An 18,654-nucleotide genomic window follows, 5' to 3' on the forward strand; every position below is an offset into this window, starting at 1 on the left:
TGCCACAAAAATACTAATTAAGTTCAAGAGGATTGAACTGAACCAATTCAGGTCGCGTTAACCAATGTAGGTCATTACAGCAAGTGTATTCTTCCCCATTATTTCTCACACTACCACCTAGTATCTACACTCATGGTAATTCAGTCTTACTGTCTAATCACAAAAGTTTACAACTTTTGCCTTGACAGCAAAGACAGAGAGAGGCAGGTCTCAGGAGCCTGGGTGGCTCAGTCAGTTAACCATCCAACTTCCACTCAGGTCACGATCTCATGGTTTGTGAGTTCGAGCCCTACATCAGGGGCCCCATGTCAGCACGGAGCCCGCTTCGGATCCTCTGTCCCACTCTCTCTCTGCATCTCCCCTGCTAGTGCTCTCTCTTGCAAAAATAAATAAACATTTTTAAAGAAAAAGAGAGAGAGAGAGGGTGGGGGGGGGGAAGGTCTCTAATCCCTCAGAGCACAGGGATAGGACATTTGCCCATGGGCATTGTGTCTGAGGAGACTTTTCCCCTTTCAACTCTGGTATCATTTATATCATACGTAAGTGTCTTGAGATAACTGGGCAGTCACAGACAATCAAATAGCAAGTAAATCTTAATGAGAAAAAAACAGCTTCTCCATTCAAATACAACCTCAGGATATTCACAAGCTCTTTTCTTTCCCTTTATTCCTTTTAAACAACCATGAAAAATTGTAGCTATAGGAAGGTAACAAGACAGCAAGTAAATGATAATCCTGATTTTGTGTACAAATAAAAGCATGTATATAGAACATATCATAAATACACAGAGAAAAAGATTAGAAATATACAGACCAAAATGTTCACAATGGTTATTTCCAGGGAGTGAGACTGAGTAATAATTATTTTCTTCTCATGCTTTTCTGCATTTCCTCAAACCTACATTGTTGCCCTGAGCCCTCCAGAATCCAGCCTTGTGTTGACATGGCAACCGTGGAAAACCTACTTTATTTTTCATATGCTAAGGAAGATTAACCACTTGATGATCAGCCATGACAACTGTCAAAAGTTCGCAGAAACCACTCAGAGCTGAGAGATGGAGCCTGCGTGGCTTCGTAGCCGCACACCCAAACCCTGACCTCATCCTCATGCAGAACAGCCTTGAGAGAAGCCTCCTGGATTTGTTTTCAAGAAAACAAGATCCTGAGGAGTGGGGTAGGTTGTGTGGGAAAATTGGAAGAAGGTGGTCAAAAGGTACAAACTTCCGGTCACAAGATAAATGAGTACACCATGACGATGTGGTGTACTTGAAAGTTGCTAAGAGAAGATCCTAGAAGTTCTCATCACAAGGAAAAAACATTTTTGTAGCTATGTGAGGAGATAGCTGTTAGCCAAACTTCCTGTGCTAATCATGTCACAATACACATGTCAAGTCATTACACGGTATACATCTTAAACTTACACAGAGCTGTATGCCAACTCTCTCAATAAAACTGAAAAAGAAATGAGAAAGTAATCCTATAGACATACAATGTATCAAGTTGGTTCTTACAAATAACAACAACAATAAAAGAACCCAAAAAACCCCACAAGATCCAGAGCTTTGGTTCTCATCAAAAAAATAAGAAACTTACCAGTCTTTTCAAAGTGAGAGAGGCAATCAGAGCTCAGATAGTAATTCATACCTGGGCTCAACCAAAGTCATATAATCATTTAACGGTATTTGGAGGGTTTTTGCCAGATGTTCCATTTAAGTTTTATTAAATTTAAAGTTTTTCTTTGGAACCTACTATTAAGTTACAGAGAATGAACACACACTCACATACATTATGTAGAAAGTTAAAGTTGCCTACACATTTCTGGCAGACATGTAAGGTTTTTTTTGTTTGTATTTGTTTTTTTTCAGGTGAGCTGTGCTGGAATAACATAAAGTCAGTCCTTCAGAAGCCAGGACACTAGACTCCATAATATCTGGAGAGCCTCAAAAGTGTCATGACCCTGGTCAGCTTTAACCACGGTCTTTACCCCATCTGCACTTCTAGCCAACCCCTGAGTCCTGTTTCCCTGCCCTAAACCCCTCCTGGAACCATCCTTCCCTTCCATTCACTCCCGCAGCCTTGGTCCAGGCCACAGTCACCTCTCACCTGCATTGCTGCACCAGCCCCTGACTGGTGTCCCCGACTCTAACTTTGCCAATCCATGAACTCAGCCCTGATCTTAACACTTCTCAGCATAAGATCTTTCCATGACAACTAGGAATGCCCTCAAAATGAAGTCCTAATTCCTTGACATGACCTAGCAGACTCTTCAGGATCAGCTGCCTATTTCTCATTGCCATTTTCCACCCGCGACCCCAACCCCAACCCTCACCTCCCTAGTATATCCAGCACTCCAGCCATACTAACTCCTTGATCTCTCCCTGCTGAATTTTCCATGATCTCTCACTGCTGGCTTCTGTACATGAGGTTCCCCTGGCTGGAAGACCCATCCCATCCCCCTCTTCACCTGACTAACCCTGACTCATCCCTCCGGTTTCAGGTTTGATGCTACCAGCTCTGGAGAAACATCCCCAATCTTGGCAGCATTAGATGCTCCTTTTGGGGGGGGGGGTCCCATCCTGCCCCTGTGATAAAATGGCCCATTTACTCAATTTCTAACCACCCTCTGTCCCTTGACTTTTGGGATTTGATTTGTCCAACTACAGAACCATTTCAGATTTCCTCTCCTTTCCTTTATCTCTTACACAAAGAAGCAAACGAGGGAAACTGATCATTGGAGATTTTGTGCCAAAATTCCTTTTTGGAAGAGAAGGGCTTGAAGCACCTTGTATCTAAACATCTTCCTTTTTTTTGGAAGACTGGATTTATACTTTCCTAAGTGTATATTTTGGTCTGTTTGATCATGAAGACCCCTGAAAGTACACAAACTCTGTGAGGCATAAAATTGGAGAAATGTTTCAAATGCTATTGGTTCCATCCTTTCTTTCACTGTGAATTAGGAAAAAAACATGGAGATGTACAGTACATTGGTTAATATAAACCCCAGTGTCCTAACCTGATACCAAGTTCAGTGTTTTAAGACAAGAGCAAGTGACCTCCCAGCCTCAGAGGTAATAAAAAAAGCCAAGTGAGCACCCATTCTCCTTCCATTCTGTTTGTACTCTGTTCCCATATCTATAAGCATTGAAGGGAAAAATTGGATTTTCCTCCCAGTAGTTAATTCTCCTTAGTTCCTCCATCGTTATCCCACAAAAGGTTACACCTCTCAACAAAATCAGTCTTAAACTTCAGATCTGGAGACTGCTGTCTTAGGGTAAGAATGTATACTAGTCCATATTACAAATTATTAATGGTTATTATTTGTATTATTGTTCCTGTTGCTTCTTGAGAATGGAAAGTAAGACCTTTGCTTTACTAAATGGAAGATTTGAGAGTTTGTGTGTGGTTTTCTTTTTACTCCAATATTGTTTTCTGTATTTAAGCATACTAGAAGAGAGGAGTATAGGATTTGTTTCTTTGCACTTTGGCTGCTATTATCTGGAAGAAATTTCTTTCTTTTTTCTTTCTTTCTTCCTCCTTTCTTTCCTCTCCTTTATCCTATATACACATAATTTAGGCTAATTAACAGCGAGTTAGATGTATCAATTACCCAAAATAGGGTAATCCCAATGCCTTTGTATAGCTAACAGTGGCTTACAAAATAAATGCAGATTATTTTTGCTGAATGTAGAACTTAAGCGACAGAATTATGTTTCCAGCTATTTTTGACTGCCAAAATTGGTAATTATGGAGTAAATAGATCCCAAAAAGGTCTGTGTCCTATGGGGGATGCTAAACATACAAATAAGGGGCTTTTATTTGGTCAACACCATTATTTTGCTTTCAAATTGTTTCCTATTCCTATAGATTTATATACAGTTATTTGAACTTTGTTTAATTAAGAAAGATATTTAACTGAGATTACTTAAAGTAACCAAGCTCCTTTTGTCTCCTCATTGATCTTGGGTTTCAATTCCCTCCCACTCATGTCCTTTCTACCTAGTGTAGGATAATTTTCTTTGATGGAAACGATGGAAGCAAATTTAGATTTATAGCGCCTTCCCCTGCCAATGGCCTAACTCACTTGCCTTTTTCTCCTTACTTGTCTGTATCATTTTTCCAAGCATCAGTCCATTCGATGGAGCTTTGGCCTCCTCTAGCACATTCCAGTGTTTTGTGCCATGTTTACGTTTCCATTGCATCGTGACTTTTCTTGCATCTTCTTCTACCCACACTTCTTTCCTTGTCACCATACATTCACATACCCTTAAAAGTAGAGATTTCTGTCACAGATTTCCCTGTAATCATAACAAAGCCTACCTTGCCAAAAGGGCACATAGCTATAAACTTCAGCCACATGATATATCTTATTCCCAAAAGCTACTTTTTTGGCAGCTGGTAGAAACATTGATTATTCATATCCACAGAAATTGGATATTTCACTTGGACTTCCACATGAAAGAGATATCTGGAGGAACGTGGAGAAAAGCACCAGGCATTCAGAATGTTCTATATGGCTCTATATTATTTTCTGATGTCTCTGTAACATTTGACTTTTTAGTCTTAGCTTTAAAAAAAAAAATAATAATGAAATAAACAATCGGCTGTGACTGACCAAGCTAAAACTACTTTAAATATGTCCTAAAACTGTGCTTTAACAATTTCCCCACAACATTATTGACCTATGTAAGAGATACAGGTACTTTAAGAAAATGTTTCTGGAAGACTGTATCTGAGGCAGTTTATGAGCTGAAGCCAAGGCTAAGGAATTGCTAAGGGAATCTGTTTCCCTGGGATACTAATTAACTCCAAATATTGCATATAAATTAAACTAGCAGCTACTGAAAGAAGCAGCTAATGGGCGAGGAAAATCTGAAGAGGTGTGAAAGAAAAGTACTACCTTCTGATTAGAGAAAAAGACATCAGGGACATAGGAGGAGACCTTTTCTCTCTGACCCATCATTCTATTCGTTCTAGAAGCTTCTACACTTTTCTCTTTCCTTTTGTTTTCCATTCTCCACAACGGCAGGTGTGATTTATTGGATAGCTGACTAGGGCGTTTCTTCCCCATGGGACCTGCTCTCCCTCATCTCTTTACTAAGGAAACTGTTCTCTGGATAGATGCCCTCCTAACTCTATTCTCTAACTTGCCTGGGTACAAGAGTCCCAAAGTCCTCCCTTGGAGATACTGATTCAATGGGTCTGGGGCAGGGCCTTGGAATCTGTTGTGTTGAACACATCTCCCAGGTGATTCCTAGGAGCCAGCTCCCAGGAATCACCCGGAGTTTGGGAAACACTGCCTCTCCCTCTGAGAATAAGATACAATCCCTGCCCCTGCAGTGGGACAGCTGCAGTTCTGAGAAGATGAATACAGCTCAGAAGGGAAGATGTTTGCAACTGAAGCTTGCAGCTATCACGCAGCCCCCACCAGACAGCTTTATTTATTTTGCTGCTAAATGTTTTAAGGTTCGTTGTTAGAATAAAGTTTGCCTTTTTATTTTTAATGTGCAAATATGAGCATATCAATCACTTATGTTAGGTAAACCTATCAGTGCCTGATTTACTACTTTTAATCTGGACTATAGTATAACCACTAGCCGGCACCCCCCTCTGGTGGCAACACCCCAATCTCGGGTTTTGTTTAGAACAAGACAACCTTTTCTGAAAATTCTGATAAACAACCTCTCAATAATTTCAGCTAACTACTCAACATCATTGTGCCACAGCCACTGACAGTGAGGAAAGTGGCCAAGATAAGCATAGCAGTTGAGCCATCTACAGAACCTTCCACACAACCCAGGTGGTGAAATGGGTTCATACAGAAATCTACTGTGATCTAAGTCATCTCTTTGTCTCTTAACAGTCACCTTCCCAAAAAAGGCCTGCGGAGACATTTCTGCTTAGCCTAAATGCACATACATATCATCCCCATGGCCTTCTGGAAAAAATGAAAATATGTGTCTGTTATTTGTGACCTTATTATTCTACAGTTTGAAAGTTCAACCTATTAGCCATGGTCTAGTGAAAACTACAGATTAAGAGTAGCCTGAGGCACTGATAGCCATTAGCATTGCCCAGGTATTGCTGAATGAAATGGTTTATTGTGTGTTCACTATAAATAGCTTGTTAAGAAAACAATCATGCCCATCCTCCTCCTAACCTTAGGAACCCTTACAGCAAGGGGCTGCTCTTAGAAAAGACAAACATACCCTATGCAGTCTCAGGATGTCTCTGTTCTTGAAATTACAAATTACTTATGAGTGTCATGATGCTGAATTTTATTTTTAAAGCCCGACTTTGAGCTTATTTGTCAATTGTTAACCTCTAACTGTATTTGAGCTTCTCATTTTCTTGACCAACTTCACACATTTGCTTACATCTCTTGGCAAAAAAAAAAAAGAAATTATTTGATGAAAACATTCTTGCATGCTAGCTATCATTCAACAATGGATTCTAGAAAGTTTTTTCTATTAGTTCTCTATAGGTGATAGTAAATCTATGTGGTTGTAAAAGAAATAGCTGAGGTGGGAGAGGAAGAGACCAGTGTGTGAATAAGAGGGAAGTTAGTAAGGCATTGTTCATTTCACAAAGACAGAAATTCATGTGAAATGTTCCTTGGCCAACCAACTACATACAGCTGACCCTTGAACAACACAGGGGTTCACAGTGCCAACCCCCCACCTGCACAGTTGAAAATCTAACTGTGTGCCTGGGTGGCTCAGTGGGTTGAGCGTTGGACTTAGACTCAGGTCATGATCTTGTGGTTCATGGGTTCGAGCCCCACATCAGGTTCTGTGCTGAGAGCTCAGAGCCTGCTTGTGATTCTCTCTCCCTTCTCTCTGCCCCCTCCCCCACTTGCTTTCTGTTTCTCTCTCTCAAAAATAAACATTAAAAAAATTTTTTTAAAGGAAAATCTAAGTATAACTTTTGACGCCCCAAAAACCTTACTAACAGCCTACTATTGATGAGAAGCCTTAGTGATAACATAAACAGCTAACTAACATATAATTTGCATATTATATGCTTTACATACTGTGTTCTTACAATCAGTAAGCTATAGAAAAGAAAATGTTAAGAAAATCATAAGAAAAAGAAAATAGATTTATAGTACTGTATTGAAAAATCCACGTATAAGTGGACCCGTGCAGTTCAATCCCATGTTGTTCAAGGGTCTCCTGTATTTCCTTAGAATCTTGGTTTTTAAAGGACCCTGAAACGTCACTGCTTCCTGCAAAGTATGTGGAAAGGCACTGAATTGATGAGAGGGGTGCACAGTTTTGAGTCCAAGTGGGCTCTTGTCCTGATTGTTCCTGGGCATAATTTTGGATTATCATTTCACTTCTCTGCTTTAGTTCTGTCTTTAGTCAACGGGGAGAATAAAAACATACATCCTAAGTCATAACGTATGTCCTACATCATACAGTAACTGTGAGGAATAACTGCAACTTGCCTCGAATGCGGCACAGCAGGCTCCAATAAACGTGAACAGATTCTCTATGTGTCAGGCACTAAGGACAGTGTTAGTGGTAACCTTTATTCCCCCATGCAAACGAGCCAAGTCTATCCCTAAAAACTTGACTTAAAGAAGTCCCAAATACCCAGATCCAAAAGATAGGGCAAGGAATTACAATGCAAAAGAAATGAGAAATGATCTAACATAGGGCAACATCCCCGGAAGAGGATGCCCTGAGAGAGGCTGGGTTTTCATAAGCTCCATCATGTGCCAGGACTCTGGCCAATGAGCCTGCATCCACCACAGGATGTCTGTTGTCTAATAAAGCCAAGCAAGAACCAGTGCTGGCCCAATCATTGCGTGGCCAGGACCCCAGAAGTAGAAAAGCAGCACTCTGAATAATTCACAATAGTGGCCACACAAGCACAGAGCCAAATGGCAGAGATAAATGCTCTGAGAGCTTACCAACCCTCATTTTCGTCCTGATTTCTTCCTCATTTCTTCTTGCAAAGTCAAATGACACACAAAAAAGAACATCTCTTAATGAAAGACATGTAAGAATCTACTGATAGGTCTGTTGGGCTCAATCACACTCTTTAAGAAAACAAGTTTGCATTGAGACTGAGAGTCAACTTAATGTATTATTTCTGGTGCTTTTTTTTTCCTGCCAAGAATGAGAATAAAAACAGAAGATGAAAAATAATAAAACTGGGAGACTGGAGTATATAATGCAAGGTACATACAAATCTAGACACAATCCTAATGTGCCGAGAGATCTTCTTGACAACAACAAAAAGATTTCATTCTAACTTGCTGCTAGTCTTGATGCAAATGTAGGATGTACTGTGGCCCAGAAGCCTATAGCTTCAAGTAGGCAGAATGCAGTCATCACAAGTTATTCTTTGTTAAGATTTCTATTTCAGAGCCAACATACCTTGGCAGCAATAATCGTTATACTTAGTGCAGGTAAACCAAGGCAAAGGCCCTTTGGAAAAATACAAATTATTTACCTAGCAACTCCTGGTGAGCAACGTGAACACTGCATATTGATGAGTTGTAGCCTACGGTTGTGGGAAATTCACTACAGAAGAAAAACAAACACTGACTATTACATTAAGTATACAGCAAGCCTTTTCAGCTCAGTACAAGAAAAATCTACTGCCCAGAAGATAGTAAGACTGATGGCCTGACCGTAGTGATGTTGCAGGATGCTGTTCTTTTTTTTGTCCCGAAATAAAAAATAAAATGATAACACAGTCGAATATCCCAATTAAACTCCCATCCAATTCAAAATTCATCTTCAGAGCTGTCGGCTAAGAGCATTACTCGATCTTGCATGCTGTTGAATTCTCTCTGCTGGAGAAAGAAAACAGAAAAGCATTAAACCCTTTCTGCTGCAGAGCAAAACTGAGAAACAGGCCCCTTTAAAAGACACACTAACACACGAAGCAGCAGCTGCCGCAGCTAATCCAAACCACTGGGCATGTCAATACCATTCATGCATCATTAAGCCCCATGTGCTTTATTAAGCAAATTAGAAAAGCGAAGAATGTTCTGAAACTGATTAGGTTTTGCTCTTGTTGGTTCCATACCTTTCTTTTATGCCTTTTGAAGCCGTTTCTCCTTCGCCGATTCATAACCTTAATGCTGTACAGTGCTCCCAAGATGAACAAGGCTCCAGCTATCCCAACCCCTACAGGAACCAGCATCCCAGACATGTAGCCAGCCTGCACAGAAAAGGAAACATGCATCAGGATGCTGAATGGACCACTGCCCTGGGTTTCTCATTTTTGCTGGATGGCACGAGGTTCTTAAACAACACCTGAAATTCTCCTACCTGCCTTGCTATAAAATAGCACCTAGAATAAAGGTATTTTTAGGGAGAAGGCAACAGGGAGAAAGGGAGGACTATTTTTGGAGAGTTCAAGTATTTAGTAGAAGTATTGAAATAAATCACCCAGACCTAGTGGCAGCACCAGCCGTGTCCTTATGAACATTTATCAACATCAGGTTTTGGTGGCAGAAATATAATTTGTATTAGAGATGGATGAAGTAAGCTTCTAAGAATGCCAGGACTATTAAAATGCTATAAATTGGAAATATCAGCCTGAGACAAGCTCCAAGGGGGCTGAAGTGCCCGCTGGAATATTGTGCTTCTTGGGGGGCAAAGGGAGGGCCTCAACATTGGTGGTCTTCTCTCTCACAATCTCAGCTGCATTACAGTAAAAGAGGGAAGACGGAGGATGCCAGATGTTGGGGCACAGACAGGAAAGACAAGGAGAGGAGAGGGCATGCGCGTAAAGAGGGATTTATATGAAAGGAAAAATCTGCCAGGGGACAAGACCAAAGTTGGGGCTTGAGAGGAAATTCTGAGCATCTCCAGACTCAAAGAAAGAAAGTGGCAGAGCAGGGTACAAAGATCACTGCCAACAACACTGACACGTTCTAAAGAGCCTGGAGGTATCTGGTATCTGAAGTGTCTCCAATGTCCCCAAGATGTCACTATGAATAAGTTGCTCATAAGAGAGCAGCGTGATGTTCACACATCCCTGGGCTTGGGTGAGTAGCTGAGGATCTTCCCAAGCTCAGGGTAAGGCCATCATACTAAAGGCGCTCCCTGCATTTTGGTCAATATGTATTGGCCTAATAAGCATTATGTAACCTACCTAGAGCGCTTTCATAGAAAAACAGGATACTGGTTTGCCTTCCAAGAAGGCCTCTTCTAGCGGCCCACCCAGACAAAATACGTAAAAAAAAATTTAAATTTTTGAATTTTAGATAGGCATTATTTAGGGGGGGGGGGAGGATCATGAGTCTGTTCATTTATTTGACTATTTCTAAAATTTCTATTATAGCTCAAACTATTTCTAGTACCTTTCAGAATGAGACAAAATCAGAGAGGGACAGAGAATAAAAGTTTTCTAAAAAGTGCTGAAGTATGCAGACTGTGATGCTTTCCCAACATTTCCAAAAGTAAATCAAAGGAATACACACGACCTTATAAAACTGCAGCTCCCTCCTGCACACAGCCGGCTCAACCACTGGTTCTGTTTTCCAGACTCTTGTGTTAGAGCAGAATATGGAAATTTTTCCATTAATTTGAGAACAATAGCATTGTTCATCAGCATACTAAGTGTTTTTCTCCAAGAAACAATGCCCAGTCACTTTTCAACAAATTAATATGCTTTGCAGAAACCCAAACTTTTTCTAAAGTTCTTCCAGATCTACTTAAGGTTTATAAAAACTGTAATTTTCCATGTGGGAAAACACCGGACAAGAGCAAAGTTTTGGTACTCTCACAAGAAATGTGAGTATATTGTTTTAAAACCACCATTCCCAGTGCATGGAAACGTATGTACATATTGAAATATGATCATTTAAGTCCCATAGATAAAACTCTAAAGAGGATGATGTACATTCAAAGGATGATGTTTGAGCTTTTGGAAACTCAGCATGACCACTCTCTGTGTGGGTCTCCTTGTACTATGTAACTTCACCCCAATAGCACGAAGATTCCAAAAAGTGTCACTCTTTCCCACACTTGTTATTTATACATTTAGACTTCTTGTTTCTAGAGCTTTAAATCATCTATATTTCACCAAAACTTAATTCGTATCTCCCTCTTTCCTCTCTTTTGTCCCCTCGTGTGTGTGTGTGTGTGTGTGTGTGTGTGTGTGTGTGAGAGAGAGAGAGAGAGAGAGAGAGAGAGAGAGGGAGGGAGGGAGGGAGGGAGAGAGAGAGAGAGAGATAACTGACTGTGCTTTGAAATTACAATTACAAGATGGGATCAAAGTAACCTCTCCTCTTCAAGTATATTTTAACCATTCCTCTTTAAAAACTGACTAACGGAGAAGAAGCTCTTCTTAAATCACCCATGACTTGTTTCCTGCACAAATGAAAACAAGTAAGAAACATGTACATATTTTTTAAGTTCTAAATCCTGCCCCTTACCTCTTATTTGTTCAAAAGCACTGTATGTACATGAACTTCCACATGTAACACCCTAAGAAGGACACGGCTGCACCTGCGTATATTCCAGCTGAGAATGCATAAATTGAGTTTAATCATGAGAAAACACCCAATAAACTTAAAATGAAGACTGTGATATTGTTTTTTTTTTAACGTTTATTTATTTTTGAGACAGAGAGAGACAGAGCATGAACAGGGGAGGGTCAGAGAGAGGGAGACACAGAATCCAAAACAGGCTCCAGGCTCTGAGCTGTCAGCACAGAGCCCGACACGGGGCTCGAACTCACGGACCGTGAGATCATGACCTGAGCCGAAGTCGGCCGCTTAGAAGCCACCCAGGCGCCCCTGTGATATTGTTTTAAAGAGGTCTATATTCTTTTGGGGCACCTAGGCAGCTCAATTGGTTAAGCGTCCAGCTCTTGATTTCCGCTCAGGTCATTATCTCACAGTTCGTGGGTTCGAGCCCCGCATCTGCATGGACAGCACAGAGCCTGCTTCAGATTCTTGTCTTCCTGTCTTCCTCTCTATCTCTACCCCTCCCCGGCTCACACTCTCTCTCTCAAAAATAAATAAATAAACATAAAAAAAAAAGGTCTATATTCTTTTAAACATCAGTGTCGTGAAAGACAAAAGATGGCTATAAAAAATGTTCCAGACTATAGGAAACTAACAAATCATGGAAATCAGATGTGCTGCATGATCCTAGACTGGGTCCTCTACTAGAGAAGAAAAAATACTTTTAGAAAGGTATTTTGAAGGGCGCCTGGGTGGCTTAGTTGGTTAAGCAACTTCAGCTCAGGTCATGATCTCACAGCTCATGGGTTTGAGCCCCGCATCAGGCTCTGTGCTGACTGCTCAGAGCCTGGAGTCTGCTTCCAATTCCATGTGTGTGTCTCTCTCTGCCTCCTTCCTGCTTGTGCTCTCCCTCTCTCTCAAAAATAAATAAACATTTAAAAAAAAGAAAAGTATTTTGAGTCTATTGAAAAAACTGATGCCAGATTTGATAAAAAGTACTGTATTAATATTAAATATACTCAAGCTGATAACTGTACTATGTTTGCTAACAGAATATTCCCACTCTAGTGTGTAGAAAATACACACTAAAGTATTTAGGGTCAAAGCACCATAGTATATGCAACTCTTCCTCAAATGGTTCAGAAAAAGAGACAGAAATGGGGAGACAGACCAGCAAATGAGATAAAATATTAAAAACAAGTGCATCTGGGTAAAAGTTAAAGGGGCATTCTTTGTATTTACTCTTGTATCTTTTTTGTAAACTTGAAAATAGCTCCAAATAAAGAGTAAGTTTTACATTTTTAAAATTATTACTAGTCATAGTTGTTTTTAGTTTGTGTTTGTTTTGGTTTTGTTTACTTTGTTTTGTTTTGCTTTGTTCATGAGAAAGTAAAAAGAGAAATACTTTCATGAGAAAGTATTAGGACAATGTAGTTATTCAGAAACATCTGTTTTCAAGAAAGGTATAAGAAAAACAAATGATATGCTATACTGCCTAAAATCTGCTGAATTAAGATAGTGCCCTGATATTGCTTTGCAATGGTGGTTCTCAAACTTCAGCATGTGCCAGAATCACCCGCAAGACTTGTTAAAACAGATTGTTGGGCCCTGTTCCCAGAGTTTCTGACTCAGTGCGTGTAGGGTGGGGCCCAAGAATTGCATTTCTAGCAAGCTCCCAGGTGATGCTGACACTGTGGGGCCAGTGAGAATCAGTGTTATGCAGTATACTCTGGGTCATCCATTTTCCAGATTACTTCCCAAAGCTAAAAGAAATAGAATGACCTTGATGACACAACAACAGAGCTGGTCTTTATTATACCACTACAATTGTCATGCCTCTCCAATTCTGAGAAACATTTAGATGCTGAAAAGATATATAGCCAAGTTAAGATTTGCCTAACAACCATCACTAACTTGGACATATAACCAGAAAGAAGGCAATAATGGAATGAGTATAGGGACTGTCCCTCAATACTCATTCACCTCTTCTTTCAGAGCAACAGAACCTCCCATTTAGGCTGGGCAACAATCACTTCTCCCTGCCTTCTGTGCAGCTTTAGCTGGCTATGACCATGTGATAACTCTCACTAAGAAGATAATAAATTTGGGGCACCTGGGTGGCTCAGTCGGTTAAGCATCCGATTTTGGCTCAGGTCATGATCTCAGGGCTCACAGGTTCAAGCCCCACGTCAGGCTCTGTGTTGACAGCTCAGAGCCTGGAGCCTGCTTTGGATTCTGTGTCTCCCTCTCTCTCTGTCCCTCCTCCCCACTTGTTCTCTCTCTCTCTCTCAAAAATAAAGATTTAAAAATTTTTAAAAAAGAGAGAGAGAGAAGATAATACATTAGTGGCAGGTGCAACTTCCAGGCCATGATCTTTAAGAGGGGAGCACAGCCTTTATTCCCCACATTTTAAGAATGAGAGTGCCTCCATCTTCCCTTTTAAGAGGGAGGAGGTACCTTAGCCTTCCCTTTTCCTCCTTCCTCTGGCTAGAATAGAGCTACTGAAGTTGGAACTGCCATCCAGGACCATGAGGTGACCTTGGGAATGAATGTCCACAGATAGTGGAGCATCAAATACAAGGAGCTTGAGCCCTTGTCACAGTGTTGCTTCCCATTAACCCCTGACTGCTACCTCCAGATTCATAAACAAGAGACAAAATTCGTCTTGGTTAAGCCATTGTCATTGGGGTTCTCTGTCACTCATAGCTGATCTTAATCCTAACTAATATAGAAATCCAAAATAATAACAGCAAAAGGAATAATTCAGAACTTTTTAGAGCACTATTCTTTCTGGAGCCAAACCAACTAACAGAAATACCAATATTGGGTAAAATTAAATAAAGCGAAACTGAGAAAACGTCCTGGTGGGCCGAAGAGCCAGTCAAATAAGTATTTAGTTTTCAGGTTTAAGGGATTCTGTGACTTTCATCAGAGGCAATAGTTATACCAAACAGTTTCTGAAGATAATAACTCACAAGACTTTTATAGATGATAGCTAACTAGCTAGCTAGATAGGTGAAGAGGGGAAGTGAGGGAGAAAGGAAGGGAAAGAGAGAAAGATACATATACACACATACGTGTATGCACATATGAATGCACATTGCAGGTAAGTGTATAATATTTCACTCACAGAGGAAGGGGGGATATGGGAAAGATTACAGTGAGTACCTCCAAAAGAGGGTCAAAATATAAAGAAACAGGACCTCAAATAAGCCAAACATGGTTAGAATAGCAACTATTTTTCTTTTTTTTTTTAATTAAGACATACTGAAAAAACACTACAGAAGAAAATAGAGAGAGGACTGGAAAAACTCAATCCAGAAAACTAAGGATCACACATAAAATTATTTCTCTTGGTGAAAATGAGTAAAGAGAAGGTGCCAAGCCTTTGAGACAAGAAAGGTCTACAGAAATAGAAAATACAGCCTTTCTATAAAACTGCACAGATTTTTAAAAATTATGGCAAAGCTATCTATAGATACAGGTAAGAAATTTTGCAATATCTAACTTCAAAACTGACTGCATGCAAAAATGTATTCTCCTAAGGGTTTTTTGTGCATTTTTTTTTTTTACTCAGAAGGATATTTTCTATAGAAACAATGATATATGGATTCCTAAATTCATCTACCAAAGCCTATTTCCTTTTCATTGCATCATATTTTCTCCTGAAAAAAAAAAAAAAACAAGAAGCCCTACTAATGTGTTCAGTTCTTAACCTTTGAGCTTTTTTCCCCCTAAATCCTACTCGGTCCATCTGATTCTACCTCCCTTAGACAACTGGACCCATTACAGATATGAAAATGGCCTCCGGTAACCTCAATATGCTTAAAATTTTCAATATCACTTTTAATACCTACGAATACATAATAGCCTCATTCTCAAAAACCATCCATGCTAAATTTTACTGAGAAGCACAAAGATAATAATGAGGAGAATTAATATAATCACACAATTCTGGGGCACCTGGATGGCTCAGTCAGTTAAGCATCCGACTTCAGCTCAGGTCATGATCTCATGTTCTTGAGTTAGAGCCCCGCATCAGGCTCTCGTCTGTCAGAGCAGAACCTGCTTTGGATCCTCTGTCTCCCTTTCTCTCTGCCCCTCCACCCCATCAAAAATAAAAAATAAAAAACTTTTTAAAAAATAATAATAAAATGTTTTTCAAAAATCCAAGGTTTTTCTTCCTTATGCAGGAGGATCAGGCTTACAAAAGCCTTGCACTGGGACAAGAAATGCTAAATACAATGGGATTATACTCCTGATTCCTAGAAGAAACTCCACCTTGATATACCAAGGGTATTTTTCAGCTGAACATACTACAGGATGCCTTCATAAGAAGGAATGGTGCTCCAAAGAATAAGGTGTCCCCTGCACTATACAAGAAGGAAATTAAAAGGAGGGTCTTCCTTCTTGCTGGCCACCTGGAAGTGACCTTGCATCTCTGAGTAGGTCACCAGAATCAGAATGATGAATTAAAGCTCAGTTACTCTGAAGATCTTTTATTTGACAAAGCCGTGCCCTTTAAGATAAATCTGAAGAAAGAAAATACTTCTCTTACCTTGTCTTTTAGTTTTTCCATCCAGCTTCTCACTAGGGAAAATAAGAGAATAAAATGTAAATAGCCATCTTTTTACTTATATTTCATTAAGTTAATTTTATAACTTATATTTCATGGTATTGAATTAATTTGATGCACTGGTTTCATTATATGAAATACTATGAAAGAGTCAACAGTATTAACATGACAGTAATAGTCTTGTTTTGATTCTCATTTATTTAAAACTGCAACAGGGGGGCACCTGAGTGGCTCAGTCAGTTGAGCATCCGATTCTTGATTTCCACTCAGGTCATGATCCCAGGGTCATGGGATTGAGCCCCATGTCAGGCTCTGGGGATGAGCATGGAACCTGCTTAAGATTCTCTCTATCTCCCTCTGCCCCTCTCCCCACCTCATGCTCTCTGTCTCTAAAATAAAATTAAAAAATCAACAGAGAGCATAACCATATCCTTCATATCATCATTAGATGAACAGAGAATATTTTTGTTTGTTAAATGTATTTTTATTACTATTTTTTCTTATTTTTTTAATTTTTTTTAACATTTATTCATTTTTGAGAGACAGAGAGAGACAGAGCATGAGCAGGGATGGGGCAGAGAGAGAGGGAGACAGAACCTGAAGCAGGCTCCAGGCTCTGAGCTGTCTGCACAGAGCCCGATGCGGAGGCTCGAACTCACAAACTGCGAGATCACGACCTGAGCCGAAGTCAGATGCTCAACCACTGAGCCACCCAGGCGCCCCATGTTTATTTATTTTTGAGAGAGAGAGAGAGTGTGTGTGTGAGTGGGGTAGGGTAAAGAGAGGAGACACAGAATCCAAAGCAGGCTCCAGGCTCCAGCCTCCAAGCTGTTAGCACAGAGCCTGATGCAGGGCTTGAACCCACGAATTGTGAAATCATGACCTGAGCCAAAGTTGGACACTTAAGCAACTGAGCCACCCAGGTGGCCATTACTATCGAATGCTTTGGAGGGAGGTCTGGGGAAGGATACAGGAAATCATCTTTATAATATCAAGTTCATCCTTGACCCATGCACTACCAAATAAAATAAAATAAAATATCAAATTTGTGTCTCATCTGACATCTTCTCTTTTACTTTATTCCTCACATCTCTCAGTTTTTAAGCTCAATGGGTATTCTGCACTTGAATCAATGTCCAAGTAAGGTAGGAAGGGGCAGTGCGCAGGCTAGGGCTGCTCAGCACTGGCTCCAGAGAGAAGCATTTGCATTCACAGCTGAAGAAGGAAATTTTGACCAAAGGCAAGAACAGGAAGTATTTCTGAAGCATACACAGCTTGCAAATAGTACCACTCCACAATAACACAACGACTGTAAAAAAAAATAAAAGCAACAATCTAAAAAAAAAAAAGCGGGGGGGAGTCTCAGTGGCTTAGTCAGTTGAACAACAGACTGTTGATTTCAGCTCAGGTCATGATCCCAGGGTCATGGAAACAAATCCAGCATCAGGCTCTGCGTGGAGTATCCTTGGGATTCTCTCTCTCTCATTCCCTCTGCCCTTCTCCCTCACTGGTGCATGCTCTCTTAAATAAACAAATAGGGGCGCCTGGGTGGCGCAGTCGGTTAAGCGTCCGACTTCAGCCAGGTCACGATCTCGTGGTCCGTGAGTTCGAGCCCCGCGTCAGGCTCTGGGCTGATGGCTCGGAGCCTGGAGCCTGTTTCCGATTCTGTGTCTCCCTCTCTCTCTGCCCCTCCCCCGTTCATGCTCTGTCCCTCTCTGTCCCAAAAATAAATAAAAAACGTTGAAAAAAAAATTTTTTTAAATAAACAAATAAATAAATAGATAAATAAATAAATAGTAAGGAAGTAAGTAAAAGGCAATAATCAAGTAACAGTCATAAAAGCCACTGAAAAGGACTACATCAAGCAGGAAATGTTAGTAGACCACTATTACAACCATTTGGAAGTACACATGCTGAGAATAGAAGGAGGCATCACTCAAAATGAAGGCATGTGTTAGAATGGCCATGTTAAGGATAGTCCGAAGTTAGCAATGGGGAGAGAGAGATAGAGAGCACACAGGCAAGTGCAAGCAGGGGAGGGGCAGAGAGAGAATCCCAAGGAGGCTCTGCTCAGCACAGAGTCTGGAGGGCCTCAGAGCCACCACAGCGAGATCATGACCTGAGCTGAAATCAAGAGTCAGATGCTCAACCCACTGAGCCACCCAGGGTCCCCCATCCTTACTGCCTTTTAAAGTTATAATAATATTTCAGCTCTGAATAAAAATTCTTTTTTAAAATCATTAAAAAGGAGAAAAGAAGACAAATATTATCAAAGAAATTAGTAAACAGATAAATAAACAAAACCTTTCAAGATTTCCTTACATTTCCTTTCCTATCCAGGAGCTTCAACAGATAGGAAGGAAAGACACAGAGTGGCAAGCCTAGAAACGGCTGCCAAAAAGTATAGACAAGGGATTGGCAAAGTTTTCTTGTAAAGAATCAAACAGCAAATATTTTAGGCATTGCAGGCCATACAATCTCGGCTGCAACTACTCAACTCTGCTGTGGCCACGTGAAAGCAGTCATAGATGGTACATAAATAAATGAGTTTGGCTATATTCCAAAAAATGTTATTTGTGGACACTGACCTTTGAATTTCATGTAATTTTCATATGTCACAAATATCTTTCTTTTGATTTTTTCAA

General features: G+C 40.3%; 1 protein-coding gene across 1 annotated transcript in view; it reads right to left on the reverse strand.

The window, feature by feature from the left end:
* Positions 1–640: 640 nt before the first annotated feature.
* The window catches only part of ARMH4 (armadillo like helical domain containing 4), a 132,098-nt gene continuing 114,084 nt past the window's right edge, over positions 641–18,654 (reverse strand). The window contains exons 6-8 of the mRNA XM_058739165.1: positions 15,992–16,023; positions 9,042–9,176; positions 641–8,805 (exon numbers count right to left, since the gene is read on the reverse strand). Coding sequence (XP_058595148.1) covers positions 8,737–8,805; positions 9,042–9,176; positions 15,992–16,023 — 236 coding nt within the window. The 3' untranslated portion in view covers positions 641–8,736. The remainder of the gene's footprint in view (positions 8,806–9,041; positions 9,177–15,991; positions 16,024–18,654) is intronic.

This window comes from Neofelis nebulosa, chromosome 7 (assembly GCF_028018385.1).
Source record: "Neofelis nebulosa isolate mNeoNeb1 chromosome 7, mNeoNeb1.pri, whole genome shotgun sequence".
Taxonomy (NCBI): Eukaryota; Metazoa; Chordata; class Mammalia; order Carnivora; family Felidae; genus Neofelis; species Neofelis nebulosa.